This window comes from Hypomesus transpacificus, chromosome 7, assembly GCF_021917145.1.
Source record: "Hypomesus transpacificus isolate Combined female chromosome 7, fHypTra1, whole genome shotgun sequence".
Taxonomy (NCBI): Eukaryota; Metazoa; Chordata; class Actinopteri; order Osmeriformes; family Osmeridae; genus Hypomesus; species Hypomesus transpacificus.
In genome coordinates, this window is record NC_061066.1 from 6270796 (window position 1) to 6294302 (window position 23507).

General features: G+C 43.5%; 2 protein-coding genes across 4 annotated transcripts in view; one reads left to right on the forward strand and one right to left on the reverse strand.

The window, feature by feature from the left end:
- Window positions 1-5019: 5019 nt before the first annotated feature.
- podxl (podocalyxin-like) lies at window positions 5020-21607 on the forward strand. Its single transcript, XM_047023250.1, has 7 exons — window positions 5020-5525; window positions 12411-13051; window positions 13180-13203; window positions 18395-18527; window positions 18644-18699; window positions 18813-18932; window positions 19046-21607. The coding sequence occupies exons 1-7, from the start codon at window positions 5483-5485 to the stop codon at window positions 19238-19240; spliced, it is 1212 nt and encodes a 403-aa protein (XP_046879206.1). The 5' UTR covers window positions 5020-5482; the 3' UTR covers window positions 19241-21607.
- The window catches only part of mkln1 (muskelin 1, intracellular mediator containing kelch motifs), a 30098-nt gene continuing 27321 nt past the window's right edge, over window positions 20731-23507 (reverse strand). For all 3 annotated transcript variants that reach the window (XM_047023248.1, XM_047023247.1, XM_047023249.1), the window contains one exon: window positions 20731-23290. In XM_047023248.1, coding sequence (XP_046879204.1) covers window positions 23169-23290 — 122 coding nt within the window. In that variant the 3' untranslated portion in view covers window positions 20731-23168. The remainder of the gene's footprint in view (window positions 23291-23507) is intronic.

Genomic DNA, 23507 nt, shown 5'->3' on the forward strand with positions numbered 1-23507 from the left:
GGCCCATCCTCCCCACACATCCTCCCTCTACAAGCTCTTTGATATAACTCTCAGGGCTGCTCTGTTGATGGGCTGGCCTCTAAAGTGTTGCCCACGCACCGGAGAGTACGCATTGGGTGTGTCACACACTTGAAGCTGAGGTTGGTTGAGTGTGGAAAGAAAGGAGGAATGCCACAGGTTGGGTGGGGGCATGGGAGATGAAATGGTGGGCAAGGGTAGTAAGGATACAGTCCTTATGGTTAAGGTACAATAATGAGAAGGGGGTGAGAGATAGGAGTGAGGGAACCATGTGGGGGGTGAGGGTGAGAGATAAGAGTAAGGAAACCATGGGGGGTGAGGGTGAGGAGTGAGGGAACTGTGGTACTGGGGGTGCGAGAGGGGTGTGAGAGAGGGGGGTGATAGACGGGGTAGGGGGTGTGCAAAGGAGAATGTGTTCTTGCATTCCATGCATGCCCTTCTCCATTGAGGGAGACTCATAAGGCGAGGGGGAGGAGGAGGGTGGCGTCGAATTTGAGGGTGAGGGGAGACAAGACCCTCAGAATGCTGGCCGCCTTGCAGACACTAGAAACGGCGGAGTGGAGGGACTGTGACTGGGGCCAGCACATCCCTCTTTCTCCCTCTCTCACACACACACGCCTTGCAGTCATTTATTTAGAGTGTATTTGTCCAAGCATCCTCCCAGCAGCGAGCCAGATATACCCCTGATAACCAAAGTCTAGCACTGAGGCAGACACTCTCATTCACTTAGAGATGAGATGAAGACTAGGATGTGGCACAGATGAGCCTCAGGAAGACGGGAATCAAATCATCTTTCATATAAATGTAACCATTGGGAACATAATTAAATAGGTTAATACACAACGAATGCTTAAATATGTTCCTGCTATGAATAAGATGACAACGTTCCAATGGCACTTCATCTCTTTTCCCTCCCACCCACCCGCACACACACACACACACTCACACACTCACACACACACACACACACACACACACTGACATCGCTTTAATGGAGGCTGAAGTCCGTGAGGAGTGCAATGATCAACTTTCTCTGTCTCTAATACCAACACAGAATACCTCTGGCCAGCTGCTGGAATTAGGGATACTTGATGCCAGTCACACAGACCCCCTAACTGACATACACACACAACCCCCCACACCCACACACATGCAAAGTAAACAGACGCACATAAACACACTTACAATATGACTCAAGGAATCACACATCTTATTATGTTGTCTTTGTTGTGTGGCCTTGGAGTGAGAGGATGTGATGCATAAGGGCTCCACATCCAAACAGCCTTACTAGGAACCGTGACAGTCCCAGTGGAGAGAAACGCCCAGGAAGTCTCCACACCCCTGATCCTATCGCACTTATTTTGTTCTCCTAATTTCCTATAACCAGTAGCCCTGGTAAGTTACTTACATCACATTCTATGGATCTCTTTCCGCGTGTGTCAAAATCACTCAGTTGCAGAATATCAGAAATATTATTAAAAATAGCACTTTGAGTAAGAGGTCATCCATAATTAAATTTAATTAAATTGTTGTTGATTACAGGACTTTTTGTGAGTTGACGCAAGTTATGCCATATTTGGATCAAGTTGAATGGAAAAATATCAAAAGAACTTTGAAAGCAATTCCAGGGAGTCTAAATTCCTGTTGTCATAGCTATGAGCGGAGTCAACTCAGTTCTCCCCTGATGTAGTCAAACTGTGGCTGATTTAGTCCCAATCTCAAAAACAAACATCACCAGTTACTATATATGCATAATGTGCCACTTCCAAAGCAAATTAGACTGTCATTGTGAACCAGTAGTAAAAGGAAGAGCTATGAATCATCATGATTATACAAACTGCATGTGCAAATTATATTGAAGAAAATTAAGTTCTAAAAGTTTATCTGTAGGGGGTTCTTTAAAGTTTTAAGGAAGTCTGTATCCGTGAAAGGATCAGGAGGCAGGTGGCTGAGCAGTAAGAGAATCAGGCTAGTAATCTTAAGGTCGCCAGTTCGATTCCCGGCCGTACCAAAAAATGGCGTTGTGTCCTTGGGCAAGGCACTTCACCCTTCTTACCTATGGGGAATGTCCCTGTACTTACTGTAAGTCGCTCTGGATAAGAGTGTCTGCTAAATGTAAATGAAAGATTCTCAACTTGCACAAAAGTCAAAGAGAAGGAGCAGTCCTTATGAGTGGTTTCCTTTGATATGTTATGTCGCTAAGTCAGAATCAGAATCAGAATTTGGTTTATTCGCCATGTACAGTATGTTATAGTCCATGGGCCGAGGCCAGAAATTCCACTTGTCAGTACCATCTAAGGAAACCAATCCTAGTTATGATTTTTGAATTGGTGTAAATATATGGATCATATTTTGATGTGATAACCATTGCAGACTAGCATCTTATTGGTAGTTATCATCTCTATGTACCCACCCTCCGCATAATGAAAGCGAACAGGCAAACTCGGAAACATTCACTAATTATGCAATTGCTGTTTCCACATGGGGCTAGAATGAACTACAAACAACAAACACATGTCTGAAATGCTTTATTTATACTACAAAAATAATCCTTTCTGTCAATCCTGATGGCGGAATTTGTTTTATGGCAGAAAGGGGCAAACAATAGGGCCTATAAAAATGTTGCTGATTATAGTGATTTTCAGTACATTTTAATTTATAATATTGTCATACAAGTTCCCTGGGTAGTTCTACTGAACCGCAGTAGCCTACAACATGCACATGTTGTATGAGGAAAACATTTATGGATATATTACAAGTTTTTACCACAGTTAAAGGAATTGCACTTCCCCTACCCTAGTTCCAACAAGCGTCCAAAATGTGAATTTCCAAATTTCACCACAATACGTGGCATGTTTTACTCATGCATATAGCCATGAATGTCCTTGTGATTATGCCAAAACATTCACACCATGGATCAGTAGTCTAGTCTTCATCACTGTTATCAGCATCAGAGTCCTCAAGGTTTACAACCTCTCCCTCGACATCAGCGTTCTAGTTGCTGCAAGTTCGCAACTTGAACTTGCACGTCAGTGCACTTCAGGCTATTGGCAAGGCACATGCAGTCTGGGAGTTTGCATGACCATTCACACTTGCAGGAAAGCAGTTGCAACACTGCATCCGGTGCTGGAGAACCGTGCATCCACTCGATGGCCAGCTTCCCGTCATCATCAGTGGTCCATCCCCAACCCTTGGGACTTGGAACATAGGGTTGGCATTGCATACAGCACCTCCAAATAGCAGCCTGATAGTGTGCACGGAGGATGTGCATGAAGAGGCAGTCTTCACATGGTGGAAGCTGACTGGACTCTGTTTCTCCCCGTCTGGCACAGAAAAGTTAATGTCGGAGTTCATGGACTTTCGTGATGTTAGTAGACGGCACGTAAATGTGGCAGGTGACCTCTTGCAGCTTCTGAAAGAGCTCGGTGGATACTTCCCATGAATGACTGAGCTGACTGAAGGCCTCTTGTAGGTTTTATCCAACTTCATTTGCTTCAAGGCATCCGTCTTTCCCCAGACTACAAAGGCACTGACCGTACCACAACCGGAGGACACGTGCAGTCCAACCAGGACATCACAGACACTGCCTCCCATCGACCTAGTAAGCTTGTCAACGTCTAGGAAACGTGTGCGGGTTTGCGTACCACACTTCTGATACACGGGGCATGGGGTGTCCTTATTGAAGGCAAGACACAGCACGAGGACATCTGTATCTTTGGCAGTGATCACCACAGCCTTGTACCCAGCCTCATGCAGGCGCATTCAGGTGTCTGCTTCCTCCTGCGTGGACTCCAGCTCTGCCACTTTGAGCTACATTGTAATTTTCATATATTCAGCCGCAATTTGCATTTCGACGGTAGGAGAAGGAAAAAGTCTACAACTTTGTTGAAACCAGCTGGATGGTCCTCCTTTGTGCTTCCCTGCAAACCAGGTACATATGGGGAGCTGATCCATTAGGATTGTGGCACTCATATGGGACACACAACATTCCGTAAATAATGATAATAAATCTGCAAGATTTTACAAAATCTAGCGTGCAAATCAGCCGTTATTTGAATACCAAACTAAAGCATGTGCCTCAAGATGGGAAGTATGCTTGTTGTAAGTGTGCAGATAACAATCTGGATATCCTGAGCTGTTATTGACATTTACATTTAGTCATTTAGCAGACACTCTTTTCCAGAGCAACTTACAGTAAGTACAGGGACATTCCCCCGAGGCAAGTAGGGTGAAGTGCCTAGGACACCGTCATTGGCACGGCCGGGAATCGAACCGGCAACTTTCTGATGAATCAATAATCCATTGTGTGATTTCCCCCAAAACGTCTATCTCAGAATGGTAAAATGGTAAAAATGCTAAATACATACACTTAGCTGCTGTTCTGGAACGGTTGTCACATATTGAAATAATCATGTAGTCCCTACCAATAACTTAGTAGCCCTAAAGTTTGGTTTCCTCAGATGGTACCGATATATGCCTGGGCCCATGGACTATTATACAAACACGGAATTTACTGTGGCAGGGAGGTGCAAACAATAAACATATACGGATCTTAAATTAGTAAAAGTACAAAAGTTTAACTATATCTAAGAACTAAAAAATCTAAGAATAAAACAATTTAAATATAATATATATATATAAATACACAATAAGTCCGAGTCTGCCCCAGAAGCATTCTACTAATAATTGATTAGTATTCGTAGGACTTGACTACTATTTCAGACTTTCTAAATGTATTTCAATATCGAAGGTTTCCAGACTTACTGAAATTAAAGTTTTGAAAGCTATATATTGGCTTATATGTTAACTTTTTTAGCAAGCACAAATCAAATCGACTTTTTAAACGAATATAATGATAATTTAATAATTTAATGAATGTATATACAATAGACATAAAAACAATGTTTTGTACTATTGGAGGGGCGGATAGGTAGCCTATTGACAGGGCGTGCCAGGTCCCACCCAATCCCGACCGGTGCCGGGCATGCATGGATCTCCACTTCATGGTCTTGTATGATAAGCAGGCCAGTCTTTAGGAATGGGCAGTGCCATACAGCTAACACTTGTTGAGTAGACTGAGATCTGAACTGAGCACGGAGCTAACGCTTCCAGAGCACAATACATCTTCAAGCCCCTCTGGAGAGAGAGAGTCAGTCACTACGGTGCACAATTGGCGCAGCCAAGGAGACGTGAGAAAAACTTTCAGCCAAATCTTCGATTCGGAGAGAGGGAGAAAAGGGCAGACGCACAAAAGCATTCTTGGCTTTCAAGAAAAACAATAACTTCGGCAAAATCATTTTCATCAAAACGGCCTACAAAATCAAGAAGATAGGCGTAACAGAACAGCGTCAGCATCGAGAACCAACAACAGTTATTCAGCATTTAGAATTTTAAATCTCATAAGACGTGGATTGAATTCTGAAGGAACAGTGACTTATAATTAACGTACGCAGAAATAATCAAGATGAAAACGGAGATGCAACTCGTGTGGGCATTTGTTTCATGTGGTAAGTTTTATTGTTTTTTTATTCTATTCTGCATGAAAACTATTACCTTGTTTTCTAATTCTGAGGTCCTGGATGAGGACAAATGGTCAGGTCTTCATGACATGCAGAGAAGCACGTGTAGTGAAAACTATTTAGGACAGGCGCACTCTTTGGTAAAGTTTCAATAGGCTATAACAAGATAATGTCATTATGAAGGTGACTCAAGTTCAGAGACGTATTTGAGAATCGAGAAGATGGATTAATGTAAATAGATTAGCCTAACGCATTTTTCTACACCATTACCCGCCACACGATCTAGTGTGTAGGCCCTATATGAAAACCAATTGTGTGGACATAAAGTGCCCCGTGAGTTTTGGTAGCCTACATGGGAGAGTTGCAAGTGCCACAAGAGTTACGTTGGTAGGTACGAGAGAAAGAGAGAGTCAGGTCCACGGAGCTCAAACATCTTCCCTCACTTCACCAGTGGGTCCTCAGTCCCTCCCCCCCCCACCTCTCCGCCCGCTCTATACTCGAGAGCAGGAGGAGAGACAACGGCCTCGCATAATGGAGTGTTCCCGTGACCCGCATAAGAAGGCCCTCCCGAATCGAGTAAAGTGTTATTCTTTAATTATGTGCAGGTCGCACCTGCTCCTCGCCTCACGGAGAGCTTCTGTTTTTTCGAGGTTGTGCAAAAACAACGAAAAGTTACTTGTCATCCCTTTTTCCAAACCAAACGGTTACGTTTTTATTAACAACATAATTGAAACCCCCCACAGCGGTCAAGGTCAGAAATAACGAATTGGCTAATATAATTTGTCCATCTTAATTATTGCCTTACATGTCATTAGGCTTAATATAAATTGTTTGGACAAAAGCTTATGTTCTTTACAATTCTTTGATCGAAGTGGTGGTATCAGGGTTATCAAATATTACTTCCAGGGGCGTAGCCCAGTCCTTAACCATTGACTCACCACCCATCTGGTCATGAGAGTTCAGGTTAAGTTAGACAGGGGCTTCAGTCCTGGATGCTGCTTGGCAAAAGGGGGCTTCCTCAGGCTAGTCTAGGAGAGCACGGAGAACAATAGATAGGAAAACCCCCTTTATCAACATCCCTGTTCCCAGGGAGGGTGTGGTGGCGGATTCCCGGCCTCGAGTTCACCTCTCCTGCCTGACCTTCTGTAGCACTTCAAGATTGATTAAACAGCAGAGATGGTAATAGGCAGACAGTGTTTGAAGTGTCAGGTGATGTTTCCCTTAGTGGGCTGTGGGGGTGGGTAATACCAATGGCACAGTTCTGTCTTATCCAGAACCCCACAGCACCTCCTTAACTCTGTAACAGGAGATAGGTGTCTCTTTAGGGAGTGTAAAGGTTTGGACAGTACAACCTTTGGTTCCATCACTGTCTGATGTCCATAAGCAAGCCCACCCAAACACCATCCTCCTACTCTACCCAACCCCACCCTCCTACAACCCCTCTCTCCTACTCCCCCTAACCCCCCTCTCCTACTCCCCCTAACCCCTCTCTCCTACTTCACCTAACCCCTTCCCCCTACTCCACCTAACCCCTCTCTCCTACTCTACCAAACCCCACGCTCCACCCAACCTCTGTCCTAATCCACCCTGCCCGTCTATCCTACTCCACCTAACCCACCTCTTCTACTCCACCTAACCCACCTCTCCTACTTTACCCAGCCCCTCTCTCACTCCATTCCCAGGTGTTCATGAATCAAGCTTGTAGCTGGTACTGCCATGGACCCTTGCTCAACTCCCGGTCTCCTCCCCTCTCTCGTCCTGCTCTGACTCATACAAGCTCACACACATGCATAGGTATACACACACACACACACACACATACTCCCTTCCCTTGACTATCTCAAAACCTTTCTTATCTGGCTCATCACCTTTAGCATCCTCCCCTAATTCTCTCTCAGAAAAAGAGTTTGTTTCTTCTCGAGGTAAACAAAGGGTTGTGCTTATGCATTGGAGGTAGCTTGTATCTGTTTGCAGGTGGTAGCTTGGATCTGTTTGCATGTAAGTACTTACAGTACTGTGCAAAAGTCGTAGGAACCCAACATTTTTACACAAATATTAACTTAAATCTAAACAAATTTGTTTTTGTGGCAGTATAAAAATGCAATTTTGAGAACATGTACTTAATATACTAGAGAGGATACCATTTCAGGGGAGATTGTAGGGTGTGCTTGCTTGCATCGGTTGCAGATGAGTCCATTTAATAAACAAGCTGAACCCCCTTTGAAACAAGCCATTCTAACAACGTTGTCACCGGCAGTATTTTTCAGATGGAATCGCGATTGAAACAGTACCATCTGCTGACTGATAATATGCCCCCAAACACGTAAATAAGCTTGATATTTATTTAGGGGGAAATGGCTAATTAAAAGTTTGCTGTAAGCGATCATTGTCTAGCCTGACATTGTCATACTCATAATTCTAGTCAGAATATGAGTCTGATACCGCACCGTTGGGCTGTGAGTATGGGGCGTGTTTCAACCGTACCCGGAAAAAAATGCCTCTTCGCTCAATTGGATAGACCTACAACCAATCAGAGCAACATAGTATGTTGTTTGTTGAGAACAAATTCAACCCAAGCGCTCTTTGGTGACGTGGTGATTACGTTACTGTTGATCATCTGTGCATCATCGTATAAAGCCTGCCCTGACAATTTGACATAGTTTTTCCCAAACCGAGCGACCCCAGACCCAACTTCCCGACCAAATGTTTTTGTGGGCGGGGCTAAATTCAGCTGGCACCCAGGCTAATCATTGTCAGTAACAAAGCCAAAAGCAACTTTTTAGTCTCAGTCTAGAGCCCTGCCTGGAGAAGCTGAATTGTGCTATGAGCAAGCTACTGTAGCCTAGCTGCTGTTTCTAGCCAAACTACACTGAGGGTATTGTTTGAATGCAACGGAAATTTAAAAAGTATCTTTTGATATAAAGTTTAGGCTGTGGCATTGAAGACAGCGACGCACCACACAAGCTTGAGTTTAAATACATTCTTTAATGTGACATTACTTACTGTACATGCAAGTCTTGAATTGCTTAAAGGTCACATGACAATAAAACTTCACTTTAGGAGGTTATTTAACATTAATATCAGTTCCCCTAGCCTGCCTTTGGTCCCCCAGTGGCTAGAATTTTCGATTGGGTAAACCAAGCCTTGGGTGTTCTTCTCCGCCTTTGAGAAAATGAAGGCTTAATTGCTCTGTTTGAAAATCTCCTCCTTGTGACGTCACAAGGAGGAAGGTTACCTCCCCTCTCTCTGCTTTGCCCGCCCAGATAATCTGGCCCGCCCATGAGAAACTGAGCTACGACCGTGCAAGGGCGAGTGCGATATCGTTTTTTCCTGGAGAAGCATAACAGTTGCTCAGTGCTTGGATGTACAAATGAAAAGGAAAGTATTTTTTTAGTTCCTTCATCCGAGCCTCTGCACAACCAGATGAGCCCCTGCATAACAGATGAGGTACTGTTGCTAATGTTAAGATAGATAATCAAATCAAATGTATTTGTATAGCCCTTTTTACACGCAAGCATGTCACAGAGGGCTTCACATACGCCCATAGAACTGCCCCTCAACCAACCTAAACCCTCAAGATGGCATCAAGTATGTGCGTGAATACACATTCTGTAACGCAGTATTGTACACTTCGTTGTTATGTGGATAACGTTCTGCAGTTGGTGTTATGGCGCGCACGATATCCGCCTTTCCCCACATTGAAATGTGTGCAGCTCTGCAAACCAGGGTTAGCAGATGAGAATGGGCAAATTCGAGGCATCTTACAGCAACGGGTCTACGAGCCATCGCGATACATCCACTGTAAACATTAGCGCATGGTGCCGCCTCTCTCCTCCTCATTAGCATTTAAAGCTACAGACACAGAAACAGCGCGTTCTGAAGAAAGCTCATTGTGGGACTACTCGTAGTGGCTATAATTCTGCACCAGGCTGAATTTCGGGAAAGAGACTTCAGATATAGTATTAGGGGACCACTAAGGCCTATATAAAAGCATCCAAAAAACAGCATTTCATGTGAGTTTTAAATGTATAATGCTGCTAGTACACCACGGTGCGATGCGATACATGCTGTGCAACAGTCTAGCACGTCGTATCTAATGCGTCGTTGCTAATGTGTGCCGACGTTGTGACGTACGCTAGCACTGAATACCCGTTGTTGACATAAGGCACTTTTTGCCACAAAAATTTAATTTCAGCCTAAACCGTGCAACGAAACGTAAATACAAATACGAGCAACCCAATCGCTACCAAGACAACATTTTTGACACCAACGTTGTCTATGTAGTCCAAATATTGACGGATCCTTAGAATTTTTTTAAAATTATAATAATAATAAAAACATATATGTGAGACAACAATGGTTGTGCTCGCCGAAGGCGTGAGCACACCCATTAAGTTCATTTTCTCAAAATTGCATTTTGTCCTTTGCATACTGTCCATTACATACACAGAGGTGCCCAAAGTGTCTTTTTTGCAAGAGGACAAGGAAGTGTGACAAAGACTGCTGTTAAAAGTGAAGGGTTGGCGAACATGTCACTTCACATTCTTGACATACCAGCTGTGAACTTTCTACTTAATCAACAGTCCTGTAATAACTACACAGCATTAGTTCAATGTAATGGAATCCATTACTCTTTACTGTGTCAGCTAATCTGAAACAGCAGTGCTCCTGTGAAGATGGGCTACTTGTTGCATTGCAGGAATTCACCATTAGCGCACCCCACTGCTCAAACCTACACAAACACACATGCCACCCTGGTATCTAAGGACTGGGAATGCCTGCGTTTGTGCGTGTGCGCGCCACATTGCGAGTGAGAGCCCACGTCTGTGTAAATGTGGTGGTTGGATCACGGCAGTTGAGACCCCCCTACACTCCCACCCCTCCTTGTCTCTCTCTCCCCCCTCCCCCCTCCCATCCATCTCTGCTCCCATTCTCTTGTTTCTCCTTTATTCCGCACGGCGTTTCTCACATTCACAGACCCCCCTCCTCGCTTATCCTCCATGGAGAATAAGTGCCGTGTAAAGCTGCCCCCCCCCTCTTCCCCAATCCACCCCAACTCCCTGCTCCACCCTGTCGATCTAGCTGAATTACCCTCCTCAATAAGACACCATCTCAGGGCTTTAGTGGGGGGGCCAGTGGAGAGAGTAGACCCTCCTGGCAGAGCCGAACCCGGGGCCTTGCAGTGCTGTGCAGTCTTTGTCTGGGTCCCGCGACCTAACAGGGACTCATTGTCTGGAGAAGTCTGGAGCGACAGCTACACTTATTTATTTACTCTCCTCCCTTTGGGCCCTTACGGTAGGCGTTCACAATCAGACACGCATCGATCTTGGTGGCTAGGGATGGTCAGTCTGGAATGGAAGTGTATATATACACACACACACACACACACACACTCACACTCACCAGCACTGGGCAAACAGAAAGCATGTGGCTGCATTTAGACTCACTGTGCAGCCTATTTCATCTTTCCATATTCCTCTCCTCTCTCTCCCTCCCCTCTTTTCTAACTGTGTGGGGGCCTAAGGCCTTGGGGGTGATTTTTACAACATGGCAGGCAGGAAGGCAGGACAATTCAAAAAGTCTCAACCCTCCGGGGGCTGATAGCCATTCTGTGACTGTGTACGGATAGAAGCTCTCTTTCTAAACAGGATTGGGTTGAAGCCCACTGAGTCTAAACAAGGCGTCAGGACAGAGAGCTCCCTCGGACCACCATTAGTGTGTCTCCACAAAGACGAGACACACACACTCATACACACTATTGACCAGCCATCTACCGCCTCTTAAGACAATAGCATATAAGCTAAATGCTTCACAGCACCAAAAGACAACAGACAGATTTGGAATCTGTCCACATTTCAGGCTTTGTCTTTCAGCCTGCCAGTGTCTCCCTCAAACACACACACACATAGATGTATGTACACACTGTGAAATGAGAAAAAAGTGAATCAGAATACCCAGTGACCTCAGGGGACAGGAAGGACATGGGGTCAGTTCTCACACTCTCTGAAATGTCTGTCAGGGATATAGCCAGAATTGATCTTAACCCAGTCAGTTAGCAAAGTCTGCTATGTTGAGTAACATTAGATTTTTTTTCACCATTAAACATTTCTTAATCATGGGTTGGAACTTCTTCCCACTACTAGTGTGCTTCCCTATGACATAAGAAACTGTCCCCCTTGTGGTTACCAGCGTTTGAAACCTCCTGATGTGTCTGACGTTTAGCTTGCTCCTAGTCCCATATGTTGTTTCTTCGTGCCTAGGAGCTGTGTACCTTCTTGAATAAGAACTGCAATTCACTGAATGACAGTGCATGCTTCCGTCACATTAACTGTTTGTACCACATGTACTGCCTCTTTCACATGATTGAAGACAATTTAGCCCAAGGATCACGTATTCTATTCAATTTGTATGACATTACTGATTTGGATTGTAATACTATAACTAGAAAATAATAACTTATATATCTAGTTTGTAACTTGTTAACTAGCTAATGTCTACTTTAACATTTGTTGTTAAACAATATAGCTTTTGGCGTGATTTAGCATTCTTGCCTGCACACAACATTTAAAATGTTGTATGCTGTATGTAGAAAAAGTCAGTAATACTTCTGGTTAATTGAATTTAATGAAGAGAATTCTTGTTGGCACATATGGAAGGCAGTGTTCTAAGTTCCCTGGATCCCAGTCTAGCATAGGATTGTTCCGACTGCCTTGGCCAGCCCAGTGGTGTGGGTGGGGTACTTCCTTGGTTATTGTGTAGTGCATCCTGTCCTGCTTACTTAAAATAGAGAATCCCAGGAATGTATCCTTGTAGAAATCTGTATGTTGGGCCTATTGACAAATTATTCAACTATTTTCTTTTCTTTTTCTCCAGGGCTCTTGATTCATTGCACTTCTGGTGAAAATCAAACTACTGCTGGCCCATCCACTACTGGTAACACTAAAACCACTAGTCAGCTTGCCACTGAGCCTACTGGTGGCCCTACCACTGGAAATGCTTTTAAATCTACATCCACGGTTTATTCTGCCACTGGCTCTACTGGTAACCTTACTGGTATCGCTACTACGCCTGTTAATTTTGGCACTACTGGCACCCCTACCCCTGTCCCTTATGGTACTGCTATCCATTTACAAACTACGACTTTCCTTCCTGTTACCCCTGGCTCTGCTGGTGCCCCTACCGCTGGCTATACTGATAGCCCTACCACTGACCCTGGTAAACCTACCACTGGTTCTCCTGGTAAACCTACCACTGGTCTTACTGGTGATGCTATCAATGGCTCTACTGTTGAGCCTACTATTGGCCCAACTAGTCATCCTGTTCATAGCACTACAAGTGACTCTACTTCTGGTCCTAATGGTGGTGCTGCAGGCATGAGCAAGGAACAATCCACAACTGAGCCTGAAAATTCAGGAGCTACAACCTGGAACAAGACCACTCCTTCAAACGATGTTTCGACTCCAGCTGTACTGGTCACCACAACAAACACAATAACCGTCAAACCAGCATTTAACGTGAGATTTAAAAAGTCTAAACAAGATTCCTTGTAATTCTCAAGATTACTTTAAAAAATAACATTACAATAGCAATGTTTGTATTTGTTTTCCATCTCATAAACATGTATCTATTTATTTTTCTACAGTTTTTTATGTCCAAAGGAGCAAAGGTAAGTTTAACAGCGTCGAAATGTCATTAAAACCACCATTAAAATCAAATGTAACATTTAGAATTACTGACGAAACATACTAAAAACACTTCATAAAAATTGGATAGCCAGAATACAGAGCAGCCGGTATCCCCTTCCTGATTCCTGAAGCACCACCTATATTATATATATTAAATATATGTGTATATATTATTTATATTGTCTAAATATGTATTTATACCAGGGATGCACGATATATCAGCAGCCATATCGGTATCGGACGATACATTTAAAGACGATAAAGTTTATTTTTAGTGTTATTGTTACTGGTCCGATAAGAAAATCTGGCCGATAAATTAAGGCCAATAAATTATGGATTATTCAGGCAATATATTTTATTTATATAAAAGAAAGTCGGCCATAGAAATGTGAGCTATAATTAATTGTAACATTTAAGAAATCTGATAATTTAGGTTAAAGAAATATCTAGATGTTATGCAGTTAAAGTTTTAATAAAAGCAGTTGTCCACTGTATTTGTTTGCCTTTTGTTTTTGTAAAAAAAAAAGTATTTATCTTGTATTTCCATGTATCGGCTTCCAAATATAAAGAGTTATTGGTATCATCCAAAATTTCCATATCGGTTCATCCCTAATTTATACCCATATTTTCATGATTTAAGGCCGATTTATACTTCTGCGTTTTTACGCACACGCACACGGGGAACGCCCTCTCCGTCAAGAAACGCCCTCTGCGTGTCCTCGCAGAGCCCTCGCAGAGTTCTGCGTGCGCCTCCTGATTTTCCTGATTTTCCTGACTATCCGTCTGTCCGTGCGTCTTTATACGGATACCCCTTGGCTATGATTGGTCCGTATTAAGGCCGATATATGCTTCTGCGTCTCCGTTTACGGATGGGCAGGCGCACGGATACGCACGGATACGGACGGATAGACTGCGTTTATGGTTCTCCGTAGGCTGTGGGTGCTGAAAACAATTCACTGCCAGAAGTGTAGGTGGCGCAACGGTTTTTTGTTTAGACGTCGTTGAGTGTTTATTTACCTAGGCTTCCGAAAAGTCGGAGCAAATTTACAAATTAGCCGTTCCATCAATAAAATACGCACATTTTCAGCAACTACACTGCCCATTTCTCATCACATTTTAATTCAGATTCTGATTTACATGTACCGTTTAGCTGAAATATGAATTGTAAAAACTTTACACGCAATGGCGGTCAAAGGATTCTGTTCGTCCTGCTATCACGACAACCCCGCCCCTACCCCTGACGCAAGCGGTACTTAATACTGACCAATCACAGCCAAGGGGGTCTCCGTAGCTCTCCGTAGCTCTCCGTAGCTCTCCATAGCTACGACGGAGAGTTACAAAATTAAGGAGGTGCACGTCAAGCTGTCCGAGGCTCTACGAGGGCTGACGGAGAGGTTGTAGAGGGCGTTCCACGGAGACGAGGGCGTTCCCATGTGTCCGTTTTTCGAAAAACGCAGAAGCATATATCGGCCTTTAGAACCGCTTGCGTCAGGGGTGGGGGCGGGGTTGCCATGACCAACAAGAGAACAGAATCCTTTGACCGCCATTGTTGTAGGTTTTTACAACTCTTCATTTCAGCTAAACAGTACTACATGTAAATCAGCATCTGAATTAAAATGTGACGAGAAATGTGCAGTGTAGTTGCTGAGAATGTGCTTATTTTATTGATGAAACAGTTCATTTGTAAATTTGCTCCTAGCTAGCATCGCAGTGCAGCGCCATCTACTGTTCTGGCTGTGAATTGCTTTCAGCACGCAGTAGTATAAATTCAACCAATCCGCCCGACTCCGTCCGACTCCTTGCATGCGTCTGTCCGTTAACGGAGACGCAGAAATATAAATCGGCCTTTACTCTCAACCCCCATTTACACCGGACGCATCTTCGGCGAGTTACGGCTGCGACGCAACTGTTGAAGCTGATCGCGGCTGATCACGGTCACTCTAGTCCAGGGGTGTCAAACATACGGCCCGCGGGCCGGAACCGGCCCCCAAGGAGGTTCGATCAGGCCCGCAGGATAATTTGAAAGTGGAAAAAATGCATAAAAGACATGGAATTAATATTTTTAATTCGCTGCAATTCATGGATTATCCGCTAAGGGGCGCACTCTTTCCATCAGAGTAGAAGACAAGCCGCATCACTGAGACAGACTGAAAACAGCAGACGGTATCATTTAATACCTTGGTCTCTACTAGGGATGGGCGAACGATGCCTTGTGAAGCTTTGATGGTTTCTTCCGGATTGTGCCGGCCCAAAAAGCCGAACTATCGGCGCTTTGAAAATGAACAGCGTCATCTAGCAGCCGTTTAAACTGGCTGAATGAGGCGTAGTGGTTGTCTCCGACGGTAGACTACCCTACGTTATTCAATATTTAATTAAGGCTACATGTGTTCATTTTGATCTGATATTAGTGCTCACACATTAAAATGTTGTGATACATCCGTAGGCCTTTAGAATTATGTCATTTTCTCACAGTAAAAGTTAAAGAATATCGTACGAGATTCACTGGACTGGGGCGCGAACTTGGGATCCCAGATTCGCGTTAACAATATGTAATCGTACAACGCTTTAACCAACTACACCACCGAAGAGATCATTACTTGTTAAAGCGGTTGGACGGACTTTATACGATATGGTCTTTATATCAATTAAACTAGATAACACAGAAGAAAGACATGATATTTTGGTTATTTATAGCAGAGTATGGTATAATTTTAATGGTCCGGCCCACTTGACATCTCCCTAGGCCGTATGTGGCCCACGATGCGAAATGAGTTTGACACCCCTGCTCTAGTCAATGGTGCAGTTAACACCAGACCCACCGCGGCCTTACAGAATTTCAGAAGAGAAGCTGCGAGGCAGTTGTAGTGGCACGTTCGTGAGATTTTAATTTGTGAAGGCTATTTGTGGTGTCATACAAGTAGTGTTGCTCAACTTGTAGGATGAATCTCTCGTCGTCCATGATGTAAAATGAAGTTAAATACGATCGGGAGTTGCACACAGTGTTTTAATGCACACAGTGTTTTAATGCACAGTGTTTTAAGGCACACAGGCCCTCATGTACATACATTTGCAAACGTTGCGTTATCAGCGCCATGGCCAACAATGGTCAGCTTACGTCGTATTTACCAAACCTGCAGTTCATCGGGTAATCAGCGCCTTCTCCACCCACTATAATGTAAATTGTGAGCATTTAAATGCGCAATTGAATGGGCCTCCTTCTCTCTTTCTATCATGGATCAGCCACCAACAGTAGTGTTGCTTTCGTCAACGAAAATTATGACGTCAACGAACCTTTATCAAGTGACAAAAACGAGACGAGACGCAACGTAAATGCTGGTCATGTGACGATGACTATAATTAAATGTATAATGCAATATTGTTGACGAATACAAATGTGACAATGTAGTTTACAAAATAGAAACGAGACGAAATACGTCTTGTTTGGTCGCGTTATTATTATTAGCTAACTCATGAGGCTGTGCTTAATGTGTCTCATTTTAACGTTGGCTTTAAACCAGGGGCGGTCTAAGACCCTTTTTACTGGGGCACGTGCCCCAGTTGTGGGTTAAGCAAGGGGAGTTTTAATAACCGAATACATTGTGCGCAGCAAGCTTGGAAGAAAAAAAAGGAATATGAATAGGTGCCTGTGCCCCAGTAGAGCTTTATGTCTAACAACACCCCTGCTTTAAACGTTAGCCTGGAGCTGATACCGACTGAGACTACCGTGTGTGACTACCGTATGTGTGTTTGTTTGTAAGTGTGTAAAGTGGGTTAACATGTGTGACTAGTGTGTGTAGGCATACTGTGTGTGTGTGTGTGCGTATGTATTTGTTTGTATTATAGTGTAAAGTGGGTTCTTAGTTCCTACCTGACTGACTGCATGTGTACTAAGCATCCCTTGTTGGCCAAATACTGTAGTTGTTCTACTTGTTTTGTCATTCACATAGCAATCACACTGAACTGAATTTGGACCAACAACATGACTTTGAATACCTTATTCTAGACCAATACATTAAACAAATGGTTTTGGCATTATGCCTACCCTAGACTACTGCTTAGACTACTTCTGTTTTGATTAAAAAGAGACTAAAATACAATTTTCATTGACTTAAACTAGACTAAATGTCATTAGTTTTCGTAGACTAAAACCAGACTAAAATGTCATCAGTTTTCGTCAACTAAAACCAGACGAAAATAGTAATGGATAAGTCTGACTAAAATAAGACAAAAATGCTCAGACTTTCAGTCGACTGAAACTTGACTAGAATAAAAAGAGGGGCGGCATTTTTTCATGTCACGTGGGGGGGCGCACAAGCATTAAAAAAAAGAAATCTCTGCGCGGTTTTCTCTTATTTATCATTTCAGTTTGTGGGGAATTGGCATATTGGCACCCCCTTCAGGCAGCTGCAGGCAGCCCTGCTTGCTGAGACGGTGCCAGGCAGCATTTTCCTTCGTTTGCCACCGCCAGGTAGTAGCGGTGCTCGTTCCGTGGGCTGTCGGGGGTCGGCCGACAGGGTTGGGGGGGGGTAAACTCGCCCTGGGCGCATAATGTGCTAGGACCGCCACTGTGGGAGAGAGGAGGATGGTAGCAAATCTATCATCAGTGATGGACAATGAATCCCACCCTATGCAGGACACTGTCTCTGCACTGAGTAGCTCCTTCAGCGACCAGCTACATCACCCTAAGTGCGTGAAGGAGCGGTACTGCAGGTCCTTTCTTCCTGCTGCTGTGAGACTATACAACCAGCCCTGCTCTAAATAGAACACCATTTTGCTGCTGCAATGCCCGAATTTCCCCATTATGGGACGAATAAAGGTATATTTTAACTTATTATGGAATAAAAATATATATTTCACAGTCATGGGTTGAAAAAACTGTCTTATTGGAATCACTTGCACTGATCTCCATCTTTCATCCAACCCGCTCTCATTCCCCCTGACTCTCTTTCTGATCACGATCCACTAAGATCCACAGCTCAATATACACAAAACCTCACTTGTGCAGTCACCTTTGATCTTCTCTTCCACTCCACCAGTGTAAAGAGAGATGGTGTTGTGGTGAAAAAGACATCGGCGCAGCATCGGTTGTCACTTTGTTGTGGCTTTGATGTGGCGACAACCTGGGGAATCATTTGAACCCAACGGACAGACACAGAGTTTTTCTTTTGACAGGATCATGAGAAACCAAACCTGAGCAAGCTGTGTGAGTGGCTGATGGAGAACATGCTGGAAGCGACCTGCAACCTGACAGTCCGAGAGCATGGCAGCAAAACAGAGTTTGACAGCATAATGTTAATTGGCAAAGGTACACAAGCCGTACATGTTAAACAAAAACAAAACAAAAAAAGCAGTGACCTATAACTTTTAGAAACTTCTACAGTAGTAGATAGACTTTGATCCAGTTCCCAATTTTTATTACAGGGAATCCTACATTAGCTCGTCGCTACCATGAGAAATTGGTTGGGACAAACATTGAGGTAACAAGCAAGATAATTTCCAGTCTTATCCTCCTGAATTAACCAAGGGGATGATGAGAGTATATTTGGTGGAATTGTGCAGGTTTTAAAAGTGGAAGCTCTGTTTCCTTCAGATATCCGAGGACAAAACGACCCTCATCGCCATTCTAGCATTCTGTGGAGCCCTGCTGGCCATAATAGTGGGCTTAGCTATTTATGCCTCCCGCCAACGCAAACCCTACTGTGAGAACCAGGTAGGGTGGCATTCATGCTGTTATATAATTCACTGAGGATTATTCGTTATTTGGAGTGACAGGTCCACCAGCCAATACCAGTCCAGACCTAACGTGCCCCGTCATCTTCCCAGCAACACTTGACAGAGGAGCTGCAGACGGTGGAGAACGGTTACCACGACAACCCCACGCTAGAAGTGATGGAGGTCCAGCCGGAGATGCAGGAGAAGAAGATGGCCCTGAACGGAGAGTTCAACGACAGCTGGATCGTTCCCATCGACAACCTTCTGAAAGATGACATTCCTGATGAGGAGGACACACACCTGTGAGGTGGGATGAGGCGGGGGTGGAGGGAGGTTCCAAACCCTTACCGAGTCCCTCCCTCTCCTCTGACTGACCACCAAATGCTTCATCACACTCTGCTCCATGGAGAAGATATTGGGCTCAAGATAAACGTTTCATAGAACAGAAGGTTGAGTGATAAGTTATAGAGACAGGTCAGTTCTATGAATGTGTTTCTTTTCCATACTGTATGACACCTGGGTGTTGTGGCAACATCACAAATCAGATCAAACGAAACAGAAAAAACACCACTGTTGGTTACCAAGGAAATTAAACTACCAATTCGTAAAGAGCCAATAACTGCTGTGTCCAGTTTTACCCAAGATGTATCTTAAGAACCGCGACAACCATTTCCAGAGTGCCTGTTATTTGAGGAACTTGACCAAGAGTCACACCAAGACTTTAGATCTACTGTATACCCGGATGAATACCAAGCACCTAAAATGTTCTTTCAGGGGGTTTTAAGGTTTCTAACTCTCACTACACTACACTGATCAATAATCATTTATTGATTTGTACACTTGAGCATCTGTACATAAAGTATTTTTGACATGTTTGGGAAAAAAAGACATTTGGATAGATCACAGAACTAAACTTAAGTAATTGTACTAGGATTGAGCTGTAAAATTTCTACAGCTCCGTAGTGACTTAGACAGATGACCTCAGGATAATTATCCTTGCAAATGCGACCACTACATTTTAGCTGTGGTGAGCCAGTACAGGCATCCTCACAGAAGGCAATGCTGGTACAACTGTATCCTGAAGTATGCTAGCAAACCAGCAGGTTCATAGAGACCAAGCTTATGAAAGCTAAAAGCTTCCAGAGAAATGAAGGGAAAAACACTGTAAATGTTATTTTGTGTTTGTTTTTTTGTGTTACAAGTACACAAGAGGAGGCTTAGCATTATACTGTAGGCCACCCCACGGTATAGGCCTGTGCACATTATAAAATATGATATTGTTTGTTTTGTTTTCAGTCAACTGTATCATGTAAAATGTTCTGAAATGTATCTAATCACAATCACATGCTATTCACACTTCGTAAATTATATTTGATCACCTTAATGAAGTTAACCAAACAAATCAACACATTTGCCACTTCTGTTGTAGTCTCACCTCTTTTAGGGTATTTTTGTCCTTTTCACCAAAGTTCTTAGCGGTATTGGACATATTTATGGTTTGTTTTGCTGACAAAGCCAAACAGGGGTCTGACACACTGGAAGCTGAGCTTGGTAATGGTCACTATGGTATCCTGACCAGGATAGCCATATCTTCTCATACCAATAAAGATTTTTTTTATCTGCACTATACAAATCTTGTCTAGAATCCCAAGCGGTCCTGCAAATGCCCAAAGCAATCACAGTACTCATTACTATATATGGTATAGTATAAAATATAGTCTTAGTTATTCTCCAATAAGAAAATAACAAAATATTACTGACACTACACGAAAGGACCCGACAAATTAAAGAACAGATTAAGAAAACCTGAACAAAATACAATCTTTATTCATTATATACATTACATACAATGCAATTCTACAATAGGCTTTCTACACATTCACGTAAATCCAGAGTAGTGTTCACCAGCACAAGAGTATCTGCATACTCCTGATTTTCAGCCAGGGGTAGAAGAGGAAGAGGGGGTGCATGAAGAATGGAGGGAGATGAAAAAATAACATTACATATACACAATTTTGACTATTTACCCTGAAGAGAGAGAGCTACAGAAAATGTATTTGGCATTGTTTTACAAACAAGGTGCTTTAATTTTGTTCTTTGTTTAAACACGTTTCTTAAATTTAATAAAACCCTGGCACAAATCAACCCTAGTACAACTACAATGGAAAAAAGCCCTGAATCCAGTGGAAAATCATGCATGAATAATTTCCTTGTGAAGTAACGGTTTATTGCCCTGGGTGGTATCGCTCCACTTTCAGTATATCTATATCAACTCTTTAAAAAGCTGTCTGCCTACCTCTATGAAAGCAGCAGAAGTACGCACAGACAATGCAAAATGGACACAATGCAAAATGCATTCTTCGAACATGTGCACACAAAAAAGTCGGATTTATTCATTCCACTCAAGTCTATATAGGGAACTAATTCGGAGTATGGCAACAAGGGATTAAATTACGTCTTTACCAAATCTGACATTTGTTCAGACATCGCAGAGCAGGTTCTCCGTCGCTCTCTCTCCAACATTGTTTGATTACACGCTTTCACTTCAAATAAAGGTTAGAAGAGCCTGGGCACAAAATGTGTTTACATCACCTGTGAAGCCCTCTATCGCTAGGCAAAATAGTAAGAGAACACAACAGACCAGCTCAGAAGTACACAGAGTAAAAAATAAAATAACAACAGCCGGTCTTTGGCAACAACCCAACAACATGGAATATGAATGTAAACCTCAGGAAATGGAAGACACCTGAAGGGGGGAAAGTTTTGAACTCTGACAACAACAGTAACAAGCTGTCTAATGTTGTCGATATGAACCTCCCATCTCTTTTTCTTATATTGTCTCTGTATCGCACGCACAATGAACCTCAGAGACTACAACACCCCGCGGTCGTACCCCGACCAAGGAACGGAAGCGATTAGGTCCTGAAAATAGACCGATCACACTGTCCTCCTACACAAAAACCTAGGGTATTTGACTCCAAAGACCTGATAAACGCTGACTGCAAAAGTTGAAGCAGGCAGCTAAGCTATCCAACTCCTTCATCGCTAGGACTTCAGCCAAGCGACTTCTTCTGAGACGGCAACGTGGGTGTAAACACCTCTGCTGGAGGATCTACAAGGGGTCTGGACAGACAGCGTCTAGACAGGGGGAATATTTTGTCATTGCTGTTCTCATGATTGCGGCATGAACGTAAACTATGCAAGTTGCCAATGCCACCCCTTGCCGTGTCTCGCTTTATTGCAGTGTCTTTATTGAAGAGTAAAGTCACTCAGATCCTATGTGTGGGTGTTCATAAATGTGTGTATGTACAAGAATGCCCCTTTATTACAGGAGAACTATTAGTTTCCAATAATCCTACAGACACTTTGAAATTGGACCAAAACTTTTCTAAAATTGATAGTGTTTTCCCTATGCAGGTACTTTACACTCAAGGCATGATCACCGTCTATTTAAAAAATCAATAATGCACCCCCCTCCCACCCCTCCAAACACATACATTTAAATTTAAACTGGATCATCGGGAATGACCAAGCTCAATTCAGGCGTAATTTAAAACATCATTCCTCTACTGTTTCTAGAATATCATTTCAGAAAATTGAGCACGGCAATTATTACCATAAATCTGGGCATCAAATAGGTGAAGCAAGAGAACAGCTTTTTGTCTGTGTGTGAGATGTCAGCTGTATACAACTAAAATTCAAGACTAGAGGATACTCCCAAGTCTAACAAACTGCTGATGAGAAATCACAGTTCATGTAAACCCAAAATCCAAGAAAAGAAAAATTAACACAAGAAGCCATGTTTGGCAGAGCTTAATTTACAATTTTTCGGAATTAATCCATTCCTCGACGCAGACGTAAAACTAGTCCGCAAGGAAAGGATACCGGGCCTAGAGGGACACACTACTTGATTCTTTCATCCACAGTGATGTTAGGTGTTGATGTTCAGTGTTCTACCCCCCCCCCCCCCCCCCCCCCCCCCCCAGCTCTTCGGTGAGTGAACATCAACCCTTTATGTGTGGTTAGTACCGCTGATGAACAAACCGCTGTTCAACAGAGAAAGAGGTGTGGTCGCATCGAGCAAAGCCCAATCACCTCCTCCACTGGGAGAGCTTGATGAAAATGTACGTATATAATTATATATTTTTTTAATGATAATTACACATTTTGTATTACTGCACCAACAAAGTGAGAGTCCCTTGTGGAGGTGGGGTGAGGACGGAGGGAGTTGGGGCTACAGGGTGATGAGGTCGACCAGGTTGCCCTTGGGAGGGGTCATGCTGTCTGGGAAGAAGTTGACGAGCGTGTCGAAGAGCTGGGTGCGCTGGGCATACGTCTGGTCAACGTCTGAGAAACCTATTCATGGGGAGGGAGGAAGTGAGGGAGGGCAGGAGCGGAGGAGGAAAGAAAGGAGGGGGAAGTGAGGGAGAGGGGGCAAGAGGGGGGAGTGAGGATAAAAGGGGGGAAGAGAGAGATGGAGGGGGGGAAGGAAGCAGGGAGGAAAATGACGTACTGAAAAACAATGACTATTTCTAGATGACTGGAGGAATCATGTGCAGTGATGATGTAGTGG

Bases quoted from the DNA above. Each gene is read 5' to 3' on its own strand.
- podxl (XM_047023250.1), top strand. From the start codon at position 5,483: ATGAAAACGGAGATGCAACTCGTGTGGGCATTTGTTTCATGTG. The intron at 18,700-18,812 runs GTAACAAGCAAG...TGTTTCCTTCAG, and splicing joins TGGTTGGGACAAACATTGAG to ATATCCGAGGACAAAACGAC. The intron at 18,933-19,045 runs GTAGGGTGGCAT...TCATCTTCCCAG, and splicing joins AACCCTACTGTGAGAACCAG to CAACACTTGACAGAGGAGCT.